This window comes from Mobula hypostoma, chromosome 25 (assembly GCF_963921235.1).
Source record: "Mobula hypostoma chromosome 25, sMobHyp1.1, whole genome shotgun sequence".
In the NCBI taxonomy this organism is placed as follows: Eukaryota; Metazoa; Chordata; class Chondrichthyes; order Myliobatiformes; family Myliobatidae; genus Mobula; species Mobula hypostoma.
Genome location: NC_086121.1, coordinates 11,548,208 through 11,565,117, shown reverse-complemented (window position 1 = coordinate 11,565,117; position 16,910 = coordinate 11,548,208). Strand labels below are relative to the sequence as shown.

General features: G+C 41.0%; 1 protein-coding gene across 3 annotated transcripts in view; it reads right to left on the bottom strand.

Annotated features, from left to right (window-relative positions):
- The window catches only part of acot7 (acyl-CoA thioesterase 7), a 256,312-nt gene that overhangs the window by 195,866 nt on the left and 43,536 nt on the right, over positions 1-16,910 (bottom strand). For all 3 annotated transcript variants that reach the window (XM_063033476.1, XM_063033477.1, XM_063033478.1), the window contains exon 3: positions 184-340. In XM_063033476.1, the coding sequence (XP_062889546.1) occupies positions 184-340 (157 nt within the window). The remainder of the gene's footprint in view (positions 1-183; positions 341-16,910) is intronic.

The window sequence follows — 16,910 nt, the reverse complement described above, 5'->3', positions numbered from 1 at the left end:
ACAGACAGCTGGACTCTAATTATTCCTTTACCTCTTAGGTATTGATGCATCCCTAGTCCTAAAGTTTTAAGTAGTTGCATAATGAACATTTATGTACAAGATACACATACACACACAAACATATTTGTGTGTACCAGAGAGAGAACTCTAAACAAAACTCAAATAATGTACCATATTTCCTACCATTAAGAATATTTTCAGCCATCACATTTACTTGGACCTCCACGGAGTGCTTTGATGTGTAGGTTATCACAGCGCTGACATGAGCCACTTCACCAATGGACATGGGTGAGAGGAAGTCAGTTCGCTCCACACGAGCCAGTACAGCCACACAGCGTTCCTGAAAAAGATGCAGAGAAGGCAACACTTGTTGAAGACCAATAATGAACTCAGTGAGAGTATTTCTTACCAAAACATACATGGATTTCCTTTTTACTTTTTGAATCAAACCTTAATCTGAATTTTGTAAATTACTGACCCCAGGCCATGAACTCACTGCCATGGATGGTCCCAAGCCCATCTATGAAAGGAGGAGAATCAGGCATGGGGCTAGAAACCCCATCTGGTAAAAACCCAGTGCGAGAGAAATGCCAACACAAGAGCTTCAAAGACCGCATCCCTGTTGCTTCCTGTTACTTTGGTGAGCCAGTAGGGGTGATGGGCTAAAGAAGAAGGTCATAAACTAGTCCAACACTATTTCTTCATAGAGCTCCTATCACCATCCACCAGTCACACAGATCAGCTGTCGTATCATTATCAATGAGGTAGGGTAAAATTTGTGTGGAAATCTCACAGCAGAAGAACACAAGGAAGTAATTCCGACTGGGATTGCTGCTAGCAGTCAGCTATTGCCACACTTTTGAAAGTACCGTCTTTCCGAACTGAAATTAAATCCAAGGCTCTATTTATTGTTGAGTTGAACACAAGAACTCCTCTGCCATGTTTTGATGAACTGTCCCTGCACACAATTCTTGTCAGTTAATGTTGTTCTTTTGTTTAATGTATTGTTTGTAGGGTGAATTGAACACAGAACAGTATAGCACAGGAACAAACCCTGTGGCCCAGAATATTGTACCAAAACTAAATGCATAAGGAATCAAATGCCCAACTAATCCCCCTGCCTACACCATCTCCATATTCTTCCATTTCCTGCACAGTCATGTGTGTACCTAAGAGCCGCATGAATGCCTATATTGTATTTGCCTCACCCAACACTCCCAGGAACTAAATTCCAGGCACCCACCACTCTCTATGAAAAAATCTTGCCCAGCACATCTTCTTTGAATTTACCTCCCTCTCAGTTTAAATGCAAACCCTCCGGTATTAGACATTTCAACTGGATACTGGATGTCTATGCTTCTCATAATCTTACATACTCTATCAGATCTCCCCTCAGCCACCACCACTTCAGTGAAAAAAGGGTGTCCAATTCTCCTTATAGCACATCCCCTCTAATCCTGGCAGCATCCTGGTAAACCCCTTCAGCACCGTCTTCAAAGCCTTGATGTCCTATCTATAATAGGGTGACAAGAACTGAATGCAATACTCCAGATACGGTCCAACTAGAGCTTTATAAGCTGCAACATAACTTCCTGACTAACTCAATTCCTTGTCTAATAAAGGTGAGCATGCCAGATGCCTTTACTACCCTAACTGCATAGCCTCTTTCGGAGCTCTGTGGACTTAAACTACACAAGCACGATATACAGCCTTGGAAAGAGAGACCTTGGAAACCTCATCTGTGTTTGCTGGTACTAAATGGGCATGACAGTATTGACCACTAATTGCCCTCCCCTTCCCAAATGCCTCTGCTACTCCCAGTCCACTAATTTGATTCGATCAGAGTTGCAGAAGGGCAAGTCCACTAGCTCTAAATACAGACCTTGTCACAAAGTAGTGCCAAAGAACATTACAATTAATGGACTTTACTTAAACTCAAAGACAACATGGGATCAATAAAAACTTCCTTGCTAAGTAGTCAACTGTGACAAGCCAAAGAAAAAACTTGATCCCAAGAAGTTTAAACACATGAGAAGGGTCAGATCTGAAATGGTGCTGAAGAAACTTTTTTCCACGCAGAGAATGGAGGGCATAAGAAATGAGATGCCAGAGGAAGCCTTTGAGGCAAGTGCATCAAGTTCATCAATGTTATAGATGTCGTGCCAAATCTTAGCAAACTCCTAAGGAAGTAGAGGTGTTGCTGTGCTTTCTTCGTAATTGCATTTATGTGCAGGGGCCAGGACGGGTCCTCTGAAATGATAACACTGAGGAATTTAAAGCTGATGACCCTCTCCACCTCTGATCCTCCGATGAGGACTAGCTGATGGACCTCGGCATTGCTGACACTGAGAAAGAGGCTGTTGTTGTGGCACCACTCAGCCAGGTTTTCAATCTCCCTCTTAAATGCTGATTCGTTATCATCTGAACCAGAGGGGACAATTTCACTCAACTTCACTTGCCCCATCACTAAATTGTTCCCACAAAGACTTTCAAAGACTCCTCATCTCATGTCCTCGATATTTATAGCTTATTTATTTATTATTATTTCCTTTTTCTTTCTTTTGTATTTACACAGTTTGCTGTCTTTTGCACACTGGTTGTCCACCCTGTTGGTGCGGTCTTTCATTACTTCTATTATTTATTGAGTATACCCACAAGAAAACAAAACTCTGAACATTACAAGTTTATGAGATGTTTACACACAGTAGGTACACGCATAGAAAAAGGTCTAGAGGCAACTGGGACAAGTTCCGATGGATATCTTGGTGAGCATAGGCAAGTTGAGCTGAGGGCCCTGTTTCCATTCTCTCTGACTCTGTGGCAAGGATATCAAAGCTGCAGGCGTTTTAACTCGTAATTTATCCACCAAAGGTTAATAACTTCACAAAGAGCCTCAGTTTAAATTCCCATTTCCAAGGGGAAAAAAAAGACACAAAATAGTGATTAAAACCAAAATGCAAGAACTTCTGCAGATGCTGGAAATCCAGATCAACACACACAAAATGCTGCGGGTTAGACCGCATTATGGAGAGGAGTAAACAGTCAATATTTCAGGCCGAGACTTTTCATTAAGGCTCAAAACTTGATTAAAAGCTAAGCACAGATGAAAACTAGAATGTCAGTGTTTGAAGCCTGTGTGTGATTTTTGACCAGAAAGACTCAGACTTTGAAAGGAGCTATATTCTAGCACTTTTACGAATGACACCTTCTATAACTATCAAAACAAACCTGACAGATACACTCAGTGGTCACTATTAGGTACCGTCTGTAGTTAATAAAGTAACTATTGACTCTGTGTTCATGGTCTTCCACTGTTGTTACCTAAGGTTTAGCATGCTGTGTATTCAGAAATGCTCTTCTGCACACCACTGTTGTAACACATAGTTATTTGAGTTACTGTTGCCTTCCTGTCAGCTTGAACCAGTCTGGCCATTCTCCTCTGACTTCATAAGTGTTGCATCTCAATAAATAAATAAACAAACAAACAAACAAATAAATAAATAAACACGCAAGATTCTGCAGATGCTGGAAATCCAGAGCACTCCTCTGCACAACTGCCAACTGACCTCTCTCATTAACAAGGTGTTATCCTGCACAGAACAGTCACTCACTGGATATTATTTTGTTTCGCACACCATTTTCTGTAAGCTCTAGAGACTATAAAGCGTGAAAATCTCAGGAGATCAGTTTCAGAGATACTCAAACTACCCCATTTGTCACCAACAATCATTCCACAGTCAAAGTCACTTAGATCACATTTTTTCACCATTCTGATGTTTGGTTAAACAACAACTGAACCACTTGCAACACACACAAGATGCTGGAGGAACTCAGCGGACCAGGCAGCATCTATGGAAAAGAGTAAACTGTTGGCATTTCGGACCGAGACCCTTCGGCAGGACTGGACCATATTCTTTTCCATTGTTGCTGTCTGGCCTGATGAGCTCCTCCAGCAGTTTGTGTGTGTTGCTGCCGATTTTCTTGTGTGTGTGCACCGAAGCTCTTGGCCGTGTCTGCATGCCTTCAGACATTGAGTTGCTGACACATGATTGCAGGATTAGATATTTCCATTACCAGCAGGGGTACAGGCGTGCCTAATAAAGTGGCCACTGAACGCACATTTAATTACTCTAATTTTCGAAAGAGTGGCAAGTCAAGGGTACTTGGCCTGACCTCAAAGAAAGCTGCCCATAAAGATCAAGCGATCTGTGTGGCAAGTTTGTTTTTTCTGTCACCGTTTGCTGTCAGGCACGAATTCCTAGTGTCCAGCAGTCGTGTTGTCAACAAGCATGCTGAGCAGCCAATCACATTCAAGTATTCCAGCAGACAGCAAGCCAGGAATGAAAAAAAGCACAACTTCACTAAATGAGTTGAGTTATGTTGACAGTTGTGCAGAGAACATTCAGGCCTGGACTGTTAAGTGCCGAGCAACAGTCATGCCACAGAAGTGCCAAGAAATGATTATGATTGGGCAGTGAAGTGGCACAACTCATAGATTTCCTACCTTATAGTTTAGGCAATCCAGGTTCAATACTGACTTTGGGTCTGTCTATGAGTTTGCATGTTCTTCCTTTGACCACATGGACTTCCTCTGGGCACCCTGATCCCAAAGACATCTGTGTTGTTAGATTAAATGACCACTGTAACCTGCCCCTTGAGTTTCAGTTTATTCTCTTGGAGATAGAAATGACTGTTTAAGTGCCAGAGTGCAAGCAATAGTAGGCCAATCATAGATCTAAAATTCTTTTTCTTCAATTATACTTCAAGTTGTAATTTATTACAGCCAAATAGTTCAAGACATCCTGAGATAAAGAAAGTGACATATAAATAGGAATCACCCTTCATTTCCTTCCAGTAATTTATAACGCAGCTGAATTAGCATAAGAACTGGAGCACCAGAATCATTTCTCTGAAAGGAAGCAAAAGCCCTCTTCAAGGAACATCAGGCTGCTTGAAGAATTTAAAAAGGAGTTAAATCTGTGCAATTCATTGGCCTTGAACAAAAGATAGAGTTTGTTTTCGCTCTTTTGGTGAATATTCAAGTCTCAATCTCGGCCTCTCCTTTAGGACAACCAAGGTCAGGTAGACACCGAGGGAACTAGAAGCACAAATCTAGTTCATTATCAGTCCACTCACACCTGGTCTCAAGCAAGAATGTAAATCCATGTAGCAGTCCTTCCATTTTATTCAGAGATACTGCAAGGTAACAGGCCCAACTGGTCCAGCAAGCCCTCACTGCTCAGTTACACCCATATGACCAATCAACCTACCAACCCGTACGCCTTTAGAATGAGGAAGGAAACAAGAGCAACTGCAGGAAACCCATGTGGTCACAGGAAGAAAGTACAAACTCTTTTCAGTCAGCAGCAAAACCAGGTCATTGGCAAGGTGATAGCATTATACTAACCACTCCACTACACTATGTAATTTATTTAACCTTGTTTTTAACCAACATCTTTTGATCTTATATTTTTATGTTTATTTTATTTGTATTTTTTCTTTTATTTTCACGCTTGCACTTTATCCCGCTGTAAAGCACTTTGGACTGACTACCCACACCACCAATGTCCAACTGGGTCTTGCGATCACAAGAAAAGCAAGTCAGACGCGGTTAAACTGCGCACCTCCTTTGCACACTGATGCCGCTCAACCACAGGCAGCATCACAGTCCGCACCAAATCCAGCTCCTTCGGTTTCTCCACCAACAAGCAACTCGCTGATGGGGTAGTCCTGCAGTACTTTAAGTTCTTAATGTCCAGCAGGGCCTTGCGATCGTAAAAAAATGCATTTGAAAAAGACAGTAACAGCTTTGGTTGACCCCACAGAAGCCACAGTGTCCGAGCGTGCTGCCACCTTACTGAAAGGCGAGATGTCTTGTGTCTCTTTAAGTGCTCTTCACTTCAGCCACTGCCTGTGGGAGTGAGTTTCACATTCTCACCGCCCTCTGGTAATTTTGTCAGCATTCCCAGCTGGATTTCTCTGGAAAATTTATTTATAGTGCAAATATTTCAGGAGCTCTGACGTCTCAGCTTATTCGATGGCACACATAGAAATGCCACAGGACATCCTGCTTTTTGTGATTTCCCACTCTGTTCACCTGGAAATTGGATATTTATTATTGGATTTTAACTTTTATTGGCAAGATAAATCTTTGCTGTGCAAACAGCCACTGGATCATAGTACTATAAGACGTAGGAGCAGAATTAAATCCATTCAGCCAATCAAGTCTGCTCTGCAATTCCACCATGGCAAATTTATTACCCTCTCAACCCCATTCTCCTACCTTCTCCCCATAACCTTTGACATCCTTAATAATCAAGAATCTACCAACCTCCACTTTAAATATGCCCAATGACTTAGGCTCCACAGCCGTCTGTGGTAATTAATTCCAAAGATTCACCACCATCTGGCTAAAGAAATTTCTCCTCATCTCTGTTCTAAAGGGGCACCCTTGTATTCTGAAGCTGTTCTCTCTGGTCTTAGACTCCACCACGATAGGAAACATCCTCTTCACTTCCACTCTATCTAAGCCTTTCAATATTCAATAGGTTTCAGTGAGATCCCCCTCAGTCTTCTAAACTCCTGTGAGTACAGGTCCAGAATTATCTTCCTACAAAAGTTAATGAAAATGGACAAAAGGTATACTAGAACCAGTCTTGGGGAAGTTTACAGCTAGAACAGTTTCTGGAGTAGAACCTGTAAGGCCTCTGACAGGACAGGCTCCATGCAACTTCCCACAACCTGGTGTACATTCATCAGTCTGTCAGCCAAAAGGCGTCGTACCACTCACGCAGCCAGCATTCACCAAGAACACAAACTGTGGCAGAGAAAGAAACTGCAAGGGAGAGGGTGAGAGACACGACGATTAGTGAGAGAGATCTAACATCTGATCAGTGAGCAAAATGTCAGTGTGACACTAATGCAGCTCGGGGTGTTGGAATTCGGAGATCAATCCCAGCATCCTCTGTAAGAAGTCTGTGCGCCCTCCCCATGGCTGTGCGGGCTTCCTCCGGGCACTCCGGTTTCATCCCACTGTCCAAAGATGTACTGGTCTGTAGGTTAATTAGTCTTTGTAAGTTGTTACGTGATGAGGGTGCGGGGTGGGTTTGCTGGGCGGTGTAGTTCAAAGAGGTTATTCTGCACTGTATCTCTAAGTAAATAAGTCAAAGAGCTTTCTATAAATAAGTTATTATTATTGCAATAACTTATTTACAATTGGTCATTGTAAATTGTCCCAAGATGAGGCTAGGATTAAATTGAAGGATTGCAAAGCAGCACGGCTCAAGAGCTAGAAGGGCCTTTTCCACACTCTGTCTCAATAAATAAGTAAATTATTACTACACCTAACAGAAGCTACTGTTCTCCGGGGGTGCATACCTGGCACTGTAACTATTACAGCACACTGAGGACAGAAGGGACTGGAGATGCTGGAACCCAAAACAAAATCTGAATGCTGCAAGTATTCAGTGGGTCAAGTCAGCATACGTGGAGGCAAAAGTTGATACTCTGCCTTAGTACTGAGAAAGTACAGGAAAGATTGCCAGTATAGAAGAGAGTGAGATAGAGATTGGGAGATGACAGGTGAAACCAGAAGGGGAGAAGTGATAGGCAGATGAAAGTAGGTGAGGGAGCAGGTATGTAATGAAAATACTGGAGGAACTCTACAAGTCAGGATTCTGTGTGCTTGTGTGTGTAAAATTGTAAAATCTATCTAACTGTGTCTTAAATATATTTCGTGAGATAGCCTCTGCTGCTTCAGTGGGCAGAGAACTCCACAGATTCACTACTGTCTGGGAAATGCAGTTCCTCCTTATCTCCATCCTAAATATATTCCCCCAAGTCTTGAGGCTATATCCCCTAGTTCTAGTCTCACCTGCCAGTGGAAACAACTTTTCTACCTCTATCTTATCTATCCCTTTTATAACTTTACTGCACATGTTTCAATAAGATCCCCCGTCATTCTTCTGAATTCCAGCGAGTATAGTGCCAGGTAACTCAGTCAGTTAACTGCCTCACGTCCAGAACCTTTCTAGGAAGGATGTGTTTAAGCTGGAGAGAGTGCAGAAAGGATTCACAAGAATATTGGAAAGATTGAGTTATTAGGAGAGATTAGAATAAAGGAGAATAAAAGGAGTCTTTACAGAGGTTTATGAAATCAGGAGGGGCGTAAGTAGGGCAGAGAATCACTATCTTTTCCCCAGGATAGGGGACACTAAAACTAGAGTGCCTAGTTTTATAGTGAGAGGGGCAAGATTTAGAGGGGAAAAGTGGGGCTGGTTTTTCACACAAAAGGTGGTCAGTATATGGAACAAGCTGTCGTAGTTGAGGCAGGTACAATAACAACTTTAATAAACAGTTTCATTGGAAAGGTTTAGAAGGTTTTGGGCCAAATGCTGGCAAGATGGCACTAGTTCAGTTGGGGTATCTTGTTCGGTTGGATGGATTTCCTCCAGGTGCTCCAATTTCCTCCCACAGTCCAAAGACATACCGGTTGGTAGATTAATTGGTCATTGTAAATTATCCCCTGATCAGGCGAGGGTTAAATGGGGGATTGCTGAGCGGGACAGCTCAAAGGGCCAGAAGGGTCTACTCCACACTGTATCTCAATAAATAAATAAAATTTGAAGAAAAAAACATCTCTTAGATTAGAACATGAATAGATGGACTGAGGTGGAAGAGCGTGTGGGATCAAGGATTGGCAGATCGATGAATTCAGAAGTGTAAGTGAACAGAACATGCTACAAGTCAAGTTAAATTGACTGCATTTAGGACATGTCAAATGGAAGGGTTTTTTTTAACAGTGTGTCAGAAATATACTTAATTCACAAATTCTGAAATTGCCTATTTTATTGTGAAAATAATTCTCACACGAAGAGTTGCTCCAATAATAACCTCATCAGTAAGTTACAGAAATAAAATAAAAGTGTGAAAGCAATCAAAACTCATCAGCCAAAATAAAGGTTTTCCAACAATAGCCATCATAGAATTAACAAACATCCCACAATGAATCAGCTGCACAACTTTAGGTAGCACAATATTATACCACTGATGGGATCAGAAGGTTGTTAGCCTCTTCATTATGTGCAGTTGCCTGCTCTTTCTGGCCAGCAATGCATCATTTTTGGAGGGGCATTTTGTTAAATCTTTTCAGTGATGTTTATTAATGCAAAATGAGTAGTATAAACTGCAAATTCAATACATAGTGAGTCCACAATTATTTTATTTAGCAATGCAGTATGGAGTACGCCCTTCTGGCCCTTGGAGCCACTCAGACCCAGCAACCGCACAACCTCGATTAACCCTAACCTAATCAAGGCAATTATTGGCAATTTACAGTGACCAAATAACCTACCCAGTACATCTTTGAACTGTGGGAGGAAGGGGGAGTGCACAGGGAAAAACCACAGATTCTACGGGGAGGACAGACAGAGGCTCCCCGCAGAGCAGCTCCGGGATTGGACTCTGAACTCCAGAATGCTCCGAACTGTAATAACATCGCACCAACCGCCACGCTACCATGGTGCCTGAATTACTGCAATGCAGCACCATGTAGTGCAGGTCCCAACAGCTGTAGTCCGTATAAAGATCCCAGTGGACAGTACACTAGCTCCAAAACAGACTGCTCCAAACTGATCCAGCCTCCAGACCTATTGAAAAGCTCAATGAATGATGCTTGGTATTGCCTTTTTAAAAAAAAGCAATGAACACTGCAGTCCCTCGGGCTCAATATACATCAAACTGTTAGCAGATCCAATCAGTTGCCCCAAACCTTGTCTAAGCCAAGAAAACACAATCTTGCTGCACAGTCAGGCCTGCATGAAAATGCATCAGTCTTCACATTCGAATAGTTGTGTAAAACTTGGTTGCTGAATTTTGAAGCACAAGAAAATCAGCTTCACTTTAAACAGTAGTTAATTAAAGATGAAGCTTTCAAGGATATCCTGTGGTAAGTGGACAATATGAAGATAGATAGGAAGCAGGGAGTCTGCAGAAGGATTTAGATTAGGAGAGTGGGCAAAGAAGTGGCATATGAAATATAGCGTAGGGAAGTGTACTTTGGTAGAAGGAATAATGGCATAGACTATTTCCTAAATAGGAAACGAATTCAGAAATCAGAGGTGCAAAGGTACTTTTGGAATCCTCACACAGGATCCCCTAAAGATTAACTTGCAGGTTGAGTCAGTGGTAAGGAAGGCAAATTTGGAGTATTGTGAGCAGTTTTTGGCCCTTTTTCTAAGAAAGGATGTACTGGCATTCTAGAAGGTCTGGAGAAAGTTCACAAGATTGATTTCGGGAATGAAAGGATTAATGTATGAGGACTGTTTCACAGATCTGAACCTGTACTCACTGGAGTTTAGAAGAATGAGTGGGGGTCTCAGTGAAACCTATCAAATAATGAAAGCCGAGACCAAGGGCTCTCAACCTGTGGTCCACCGACCCCTCGGTTAATGGTATGGGTCCATGGCATTAAAAAGGTTGAGAACCCCTGGCCAAGATAGCGTAGATGTGGAGAGAATGTTTCTTATAGTGGAGAGTCTAGGAACAGAGGGCACAGCTTTAGAATTGAGAGACATCCCTTTAGAAAAGGGATGATGAGGAGTTTCTTTAACCAGAGGGTGGTGAATCTGTAGAATTCATTGCCACAGATGGCTGTGGAGGCCAAGTTATTGGGTATCTTTAAGCAGAGGTTGATAGGTTCTTAATTAGTAAGGGTATCAGAAGTTATAAGTAGAAGGCAGGAGAATGGGATTGAGAGTAATAATAAATCAGCCATGATGTAGACTCAATGGGCTGAACCGCCTAATGCCGCTCCCATGTCTAATGGTCCTACGGTTTGTATTCATTTAGTGCCTTTGTAACCTTCATAAAGGGTGTGTCACTTCAAAACAGTATTCTACCACAGATGAATCAGCATTGATACTGTTACTGATGCATGGTAAAAGGCTATGAGGCTAAGATAGCAAAGGGTGTCTGTGCCCGTGAAGTTAAACTGTACCTCTTCAACAAAGACTGGGGAGTAATCCATAGTAAAAATGGGAAGTGACATGACAACCTATCTGTTAAAAAGGGATTGCTTTGATCTGCTGAAATCAAATTAATTTTTTATTAATAACTTTCTCAACTAGGACTGGGAGGAATAGTTTCAGAATAACGGATCACGCACTTAAGCTGTAGTTAAGGAGGAATTTCTATGCTTAGAGGTACATGAAAGGATGAATAATGAATGCATGGGGAGGAGTACAGAACAGAACAGAAAATGTAAATGAAAATGCTTGGTTAAAAAAGATCAAAACCTTGAAGGATTTTACCACAGAGGTCAAAAGCCTTAAACTAAATGTGAAAAATTCCCAACATATGACACAGTTAAAATAATTATTAGCAACACACATCAAAGTTGTTTGAATTTCCAGCATCTGCAGAATTCCTGATGTTTGCGTAAAATAATTATTAGCTAGCTCAAATGTGACTTTTACTGAAATTTTAGATAGGAATATATTTACTATCTTTCTATTCAAACCTTCACTATAGAAAATAGAATAACATAATATTAGCATTCTATAACAGTATAACTTTTGAGAACATAAAGTCAAAATTCATTAACAGCATATGCATTTTAAAGTATCCCAAGCAGTTCTATTGGAAACTAAGGAATGATAAGACTCCTTGAATGGCGGAACAGTAGGACTTTTGTTTCCAGATTAGATGGTCAGTCAGTGATATTAAAAGATCTGATTGATTATTTGAAGATGAGAGGTGACCTGGATGATATCTATTCCTCATGAAACATCACAAAAACACATTATCTGGTCATTTAACTCATTGTAACATGTGATGTTCTCCTATTTCTAAAGTGGCACCTAATTTCCCATATTAGAAAATTGCCATACTTTAAATGCATTTCATTAGGTATCAGGCATTTTAAAATATCCCAATGTTTGTGAAAAGCCATCAACTATTTATTCATTGCTTCTCTCGTTAAATTCACTAATAAGAAATAAATAAACATTAAATTCATCTCATCCTAAAAAAATATGAATTTATCTTCAAAAACATTTTTCACAATCACAGGACATTCCAAAAGTGGTTGACGTGGGAAACATAGCAAACTGAGTCATTGCTTTTAAGGAGGCAAACAGGAGTGATGATTTACATACTTCACAGTAAGAGGTGACAGAAGCTGTGTGAGGGAGGGATGTTAGCCTAGAAATTGCTTCTTAGTTACTGTCTTAAGATATCTAATAACTCTGAGCAAAAATATATTGTGTTTAGTGATTCATCCAAAAGAGGAAACAGTATTTCCTTCCTGCTATGTAAAAGTTTCTTATTAACATACCTGGTCAAAACAGGTATGAAAAGATGGAATCCTGAGCTCACAATCTGCCTGTTATGACCTTCCACCTTGTTGACCATCCTTACCACACTTTCTCTATTACTATAACACTTCATTCTCCACTCTTATTGTTTTACCCTGTAGTACAAGGTAAGACAACTAGAGTGTGCTGATATTGGAGGGGGCTCCAAGGAGATTCACAAAAATGATTCCGGGATTGAAAGGCTTGCCATATGAGGAGCATTTGACGGCTCTGGGCCTCTACTCACTGGAATTCAGAAGAATGAAGGGTAACCTCACTGAAACCTATCAAATGTTGAAAGGCCTTGATAGAGTGGATGTGGAGAGGAAGTTTCCTACGGTAGAGGAGACTAAGACCAGAGGACACATACTCAAGAGTCGAGGGACGTCCTTTTAGAATGGAATTGAGGAGAAATTTCTTTAGCCAGAGAGTGGTGAATCTGTGGAGTTTGTTGCCACGTTGGCTGTGGAGGACAAGTCATTGGATACACTTAAGGCAGAGATTGATAGATTCTTGTTTAGTCACAGTATGAAGGGATACGGGGAGAAAGCAGGAGATTGACACTGAGAGGGAAAATGGATCGATGGGCTAAATGGCCTAATCCTACTCCTACGTCTCATGGTCTTGTACATCAATGTACTCCTATAATAAATTTATCTGTATGGACGGTATACAAGACAAGTGTTTTTACTGTACCTTGGCACTTGTGACAATAATAAACTAATTTAAAATTTTAAATAAAAACGAGATGGGGCATCTTAGTGATGTGTGTGATGCTGAGAGTACCAAGTTATTAATTGAAAGGATAGAATCAAGCAGCAATAACTACACGTGGTTTAACAGGATTTGTTACTATTTTCTAAAACCTTGCATTACTTGTTAACAAAGGCAGCAAATATTTATAAGGAAGCTGAAAAGCATTCAGAAATTGCAATGCTGAGAATTATGTTCAAAGTGCTTACAATATCATGCAACCTGGTTATTAGACAGCTCAAGAAATATTAAGAAATAAGACAACTCTCAGAACAAATAGTAAAGAGGAGTTTGCACAAATTACATTTGCATTGCGTTTAATTAGATTGATTGAGATTGCCGACTTGAAATGACAAGGTGAACTATCAGTCGCACATTTACAAGAAATTCCTTTGTTCAATGTTTTAATGGAGGCAAGAAGCTGAAAAACAGGTTACAGGAATTTTGTGCAAATATACTAAGTATTCATTCGTCAATTTTGATTTAAGTTATTAAATCCCATATTACATGTAGTACATGCAATAAAAGTTACCATTTCACAGGCACTGAGTATTACTGTAATAGAAATTATTTATAATAGAGCCAACTAGGTATCACAGGAGCATAAAGCCTGTGACTTCTGATTGTAGATTACTGAAATCCACTAAGCCTGAGAATGACTATACCACCTAGTGGAAGCTAACAGTAACTACTACAGTTCACAAAGCAAATTGTCAGAGCAATTTCAGATACATACATTGTGAATAGCGGGGTGGAGATACGTCTGCCAAACGAGGGGTAAGGTGCTCCTTCCCTCCGCTAGCCTGCAGGTCACCCTTGGGCAATGTGGAGCGCCTGCTTAGCACCCACCCCTCCAATCAGGGTCACATGAAGCCATGGAAGCAGGTAGTGAATGGTCATATGAGCTGCTGGTGGCTATCACAAGTCCTGGTTTTGTGACCAATGACACCACCAGGCAGACAATCTCTGAAGGATATTTAATAATGGCTCGGGTCACCCGTCTTGTAAAGACACTACCTAAGAGAAGGCAATGGCAAACCACTTCTGCAAAAAAACTTTGCCAAGAACAATCATGGTCATGGATAGAGAAAAGAATAAGAACAACAGCTGAAAAGACAGATTAAAAATAATTGGAAGACCATGATCGCCAATGTCATGACACGGCACATAATGATGACGATGATGAAGAAGACACTGTGACATCTGGCATTATTTGGATAGTATCTCTTACTAATGAAGCATAAAGTGCCTTGGCCTGGGAATTAAGGTCTGATGAGTAGAACATTTTTCATTGTGGAGATTTTCCTTTTGTTTTTTGGCCTCTCCCTCCGTATTCACTTCCCTTCCCTTCACCACCCAAAATAACAAATGTGGGCTCATGGGACCTTGCAGAAGCCTTACTGAAAGTCTGCACAGACTATATGCAATGGTGACTTTATTAGGTACAACTGTCTATTAATGCAAATATCTAATCAGCATACATCTATCCCTAATTTTGTGGCAGCAACTCAATGCATAATACCCTGCAGACAAGATCAAGAGGTTCAGTTGTTGTTCAGAACAAATATCAGAATGGGGAAGAAATGTGATTTCTGTGACTTTGACCGTGGAATGATTGTTGGCGCCAGACGGGGTGATTTGCGTATCTCAGAAACTGCTGATGTCCAGGGATTTTTTTTTATTACGGACAACAGTCTCTACAGTTTACTATGCGAAAAACAAAAAAAAAATCCAGTGAGCAACAATTCGGTGGGCGAAAACACCTTTTTAATGAGAGAAGTCAGAGGAGAATGACCAGACTGGTTCAAGTTGATTGGCAGATGACAGTAACTCAAATAACCACATGTTACAACAGTGGTCTGCAGAAAAGTGTCTCTGAATGCACAGCATGTCAAACCTTGAACTGGATGGGCTACATAGCAGAACACCATGAACATACACTCAGTGGCCACTATACTAGGGATAGCAGTATCAACTACACTGCCCTCAGCAATATATTTTGCAATCTCTTTGAAAAAGTAGACTACTTCTGATTGATGCTGAAAGGCCAGTATTAATCATGTCCCTCAAATTTGTTCGCAATAACAGGTTACAGTATAATTAATTTATCCCTGCTACCCTTCTTGATTAAAAGTACCACATTTGTTGTCAATAAGCCCATAAGACATAGGAACAGAATTAGGCCATTCAGCCCATCGAGCCTGCTCCACCATTCTATCATGGCTGACTAATTATCCCTCTTCACCCCTTTCTCCTGACCCCAGTCATGCCAACTGTAAATGACAAAGAGGTTTTTATCATTTCAATGTTGCATCTAAGTTGGATATCACACAGAACCATTATCAAGTTGAACCGATGCATTTGTTGAATGGATATCAAAGCCAATTCTGTTCTCATTCATTTCAAAACCAGTGAATTACTAATGTGCCCATAATTCAAAAACATTGCTCAACTGGCAATCTCCTTCATAATTTTTGAAAGGTGCCTGTCATTGTGCGCTATTCAGCATTCTGAAGGTTTGTATAGTGTCGATATAGTGAGAGGAATGAAGAATGGTTCACATGGTGTCAGGTTATAACATATTCTTATAACCAAATAACACTGACTGGGTGTGCTAAATGGTCTATTCACCATCGCAGAGCAATAATCACTCACTCATTCAGAAATATGAAACTATAAAATCCAGAAGAATTTATCTTCCTGCAAGTTAGGATATAAAAGGACTGAAAAATGGGCCTGTTGCTATCAAAATGTAAGCTATTGTAAATCGGTATGATTTCATTCAAACTGAACCACATAGAGGGTAATGCACACAAAATGCTGGAGGAACTCAGCAAGTCAGGAGCATCTATGGAGAGGAATAAAGAGCCAACAATTTGGGCTGAGACCCTTCATCACGACCACATGAAAGTTTGTGTTAGTATTCCACATAATTATTTCTCATACATATTTCTAGAAATTGGCCTCACGATGAAAGGAATGTAAGCCTGAGTTCTCACTGGGATAAACAAGGAATACTGCAGACTCCAGAGAAAAATGAATGAACAGTCAACATTTCAAGCCAAGACCTTTCATCAGGACTGGAAAGGAAGAGGGAAGATGCCAGAATAGGAAGGTGAGGGGAGGGAGGAAGGTGAGGGGAGGGAGGAAGGTGAGGGGAGGGAGGAAGGTGAGGGGAGGGGGGGAAGGATGACAAACTAGATGGTGCTAGGTGAAGCCAGGTAGGTGGGGAGGGCGAGATGAAGTAAGAAGCTTCCTCTCACCTCTTCTCCTCACCTACCTATCATCTTTCTTGATGCCTATCCTTCTTTCCTTTCTTCCACAATCCACTCTCCTCTGCTATCAGATTCCTTCTTCTCCAGCTCTACCTTTCCCACCTATTACCTCCCAGCTTCTTACTTCATATCCCCTCGCCCACCCACCTGGCTTCACCTACCACCTTCTAGCTTATCCTCTATCCCTTCCCCCGCCTTCTTATTCTGGCAACTTTTTTCTTTCCAGTCCTGATGGAAGGTCTCAGCCTGAGATCTTGACTGCCTATTCAACTCTAGAGATGCTGCCTGACTGCTGAGTTCCTCCAGCATTTTGTGGGTGTTGCTCTGGATTTCCAGCATCTGCAGAATCTCGTGTCCAGATAAAAATGCCCATTAGGCTTACTGCTTGTTTCAGCCTGAAATGAAACACCCACATTTAATGAACTGATTTTCAGTTTGTACAGAAAACTTATCGTGGTTTATCAACAGGTGGGTTATACAATTGCCAACTGAAACTTCTAGTTAAGCGTCACTGTGTTAATTACATCAG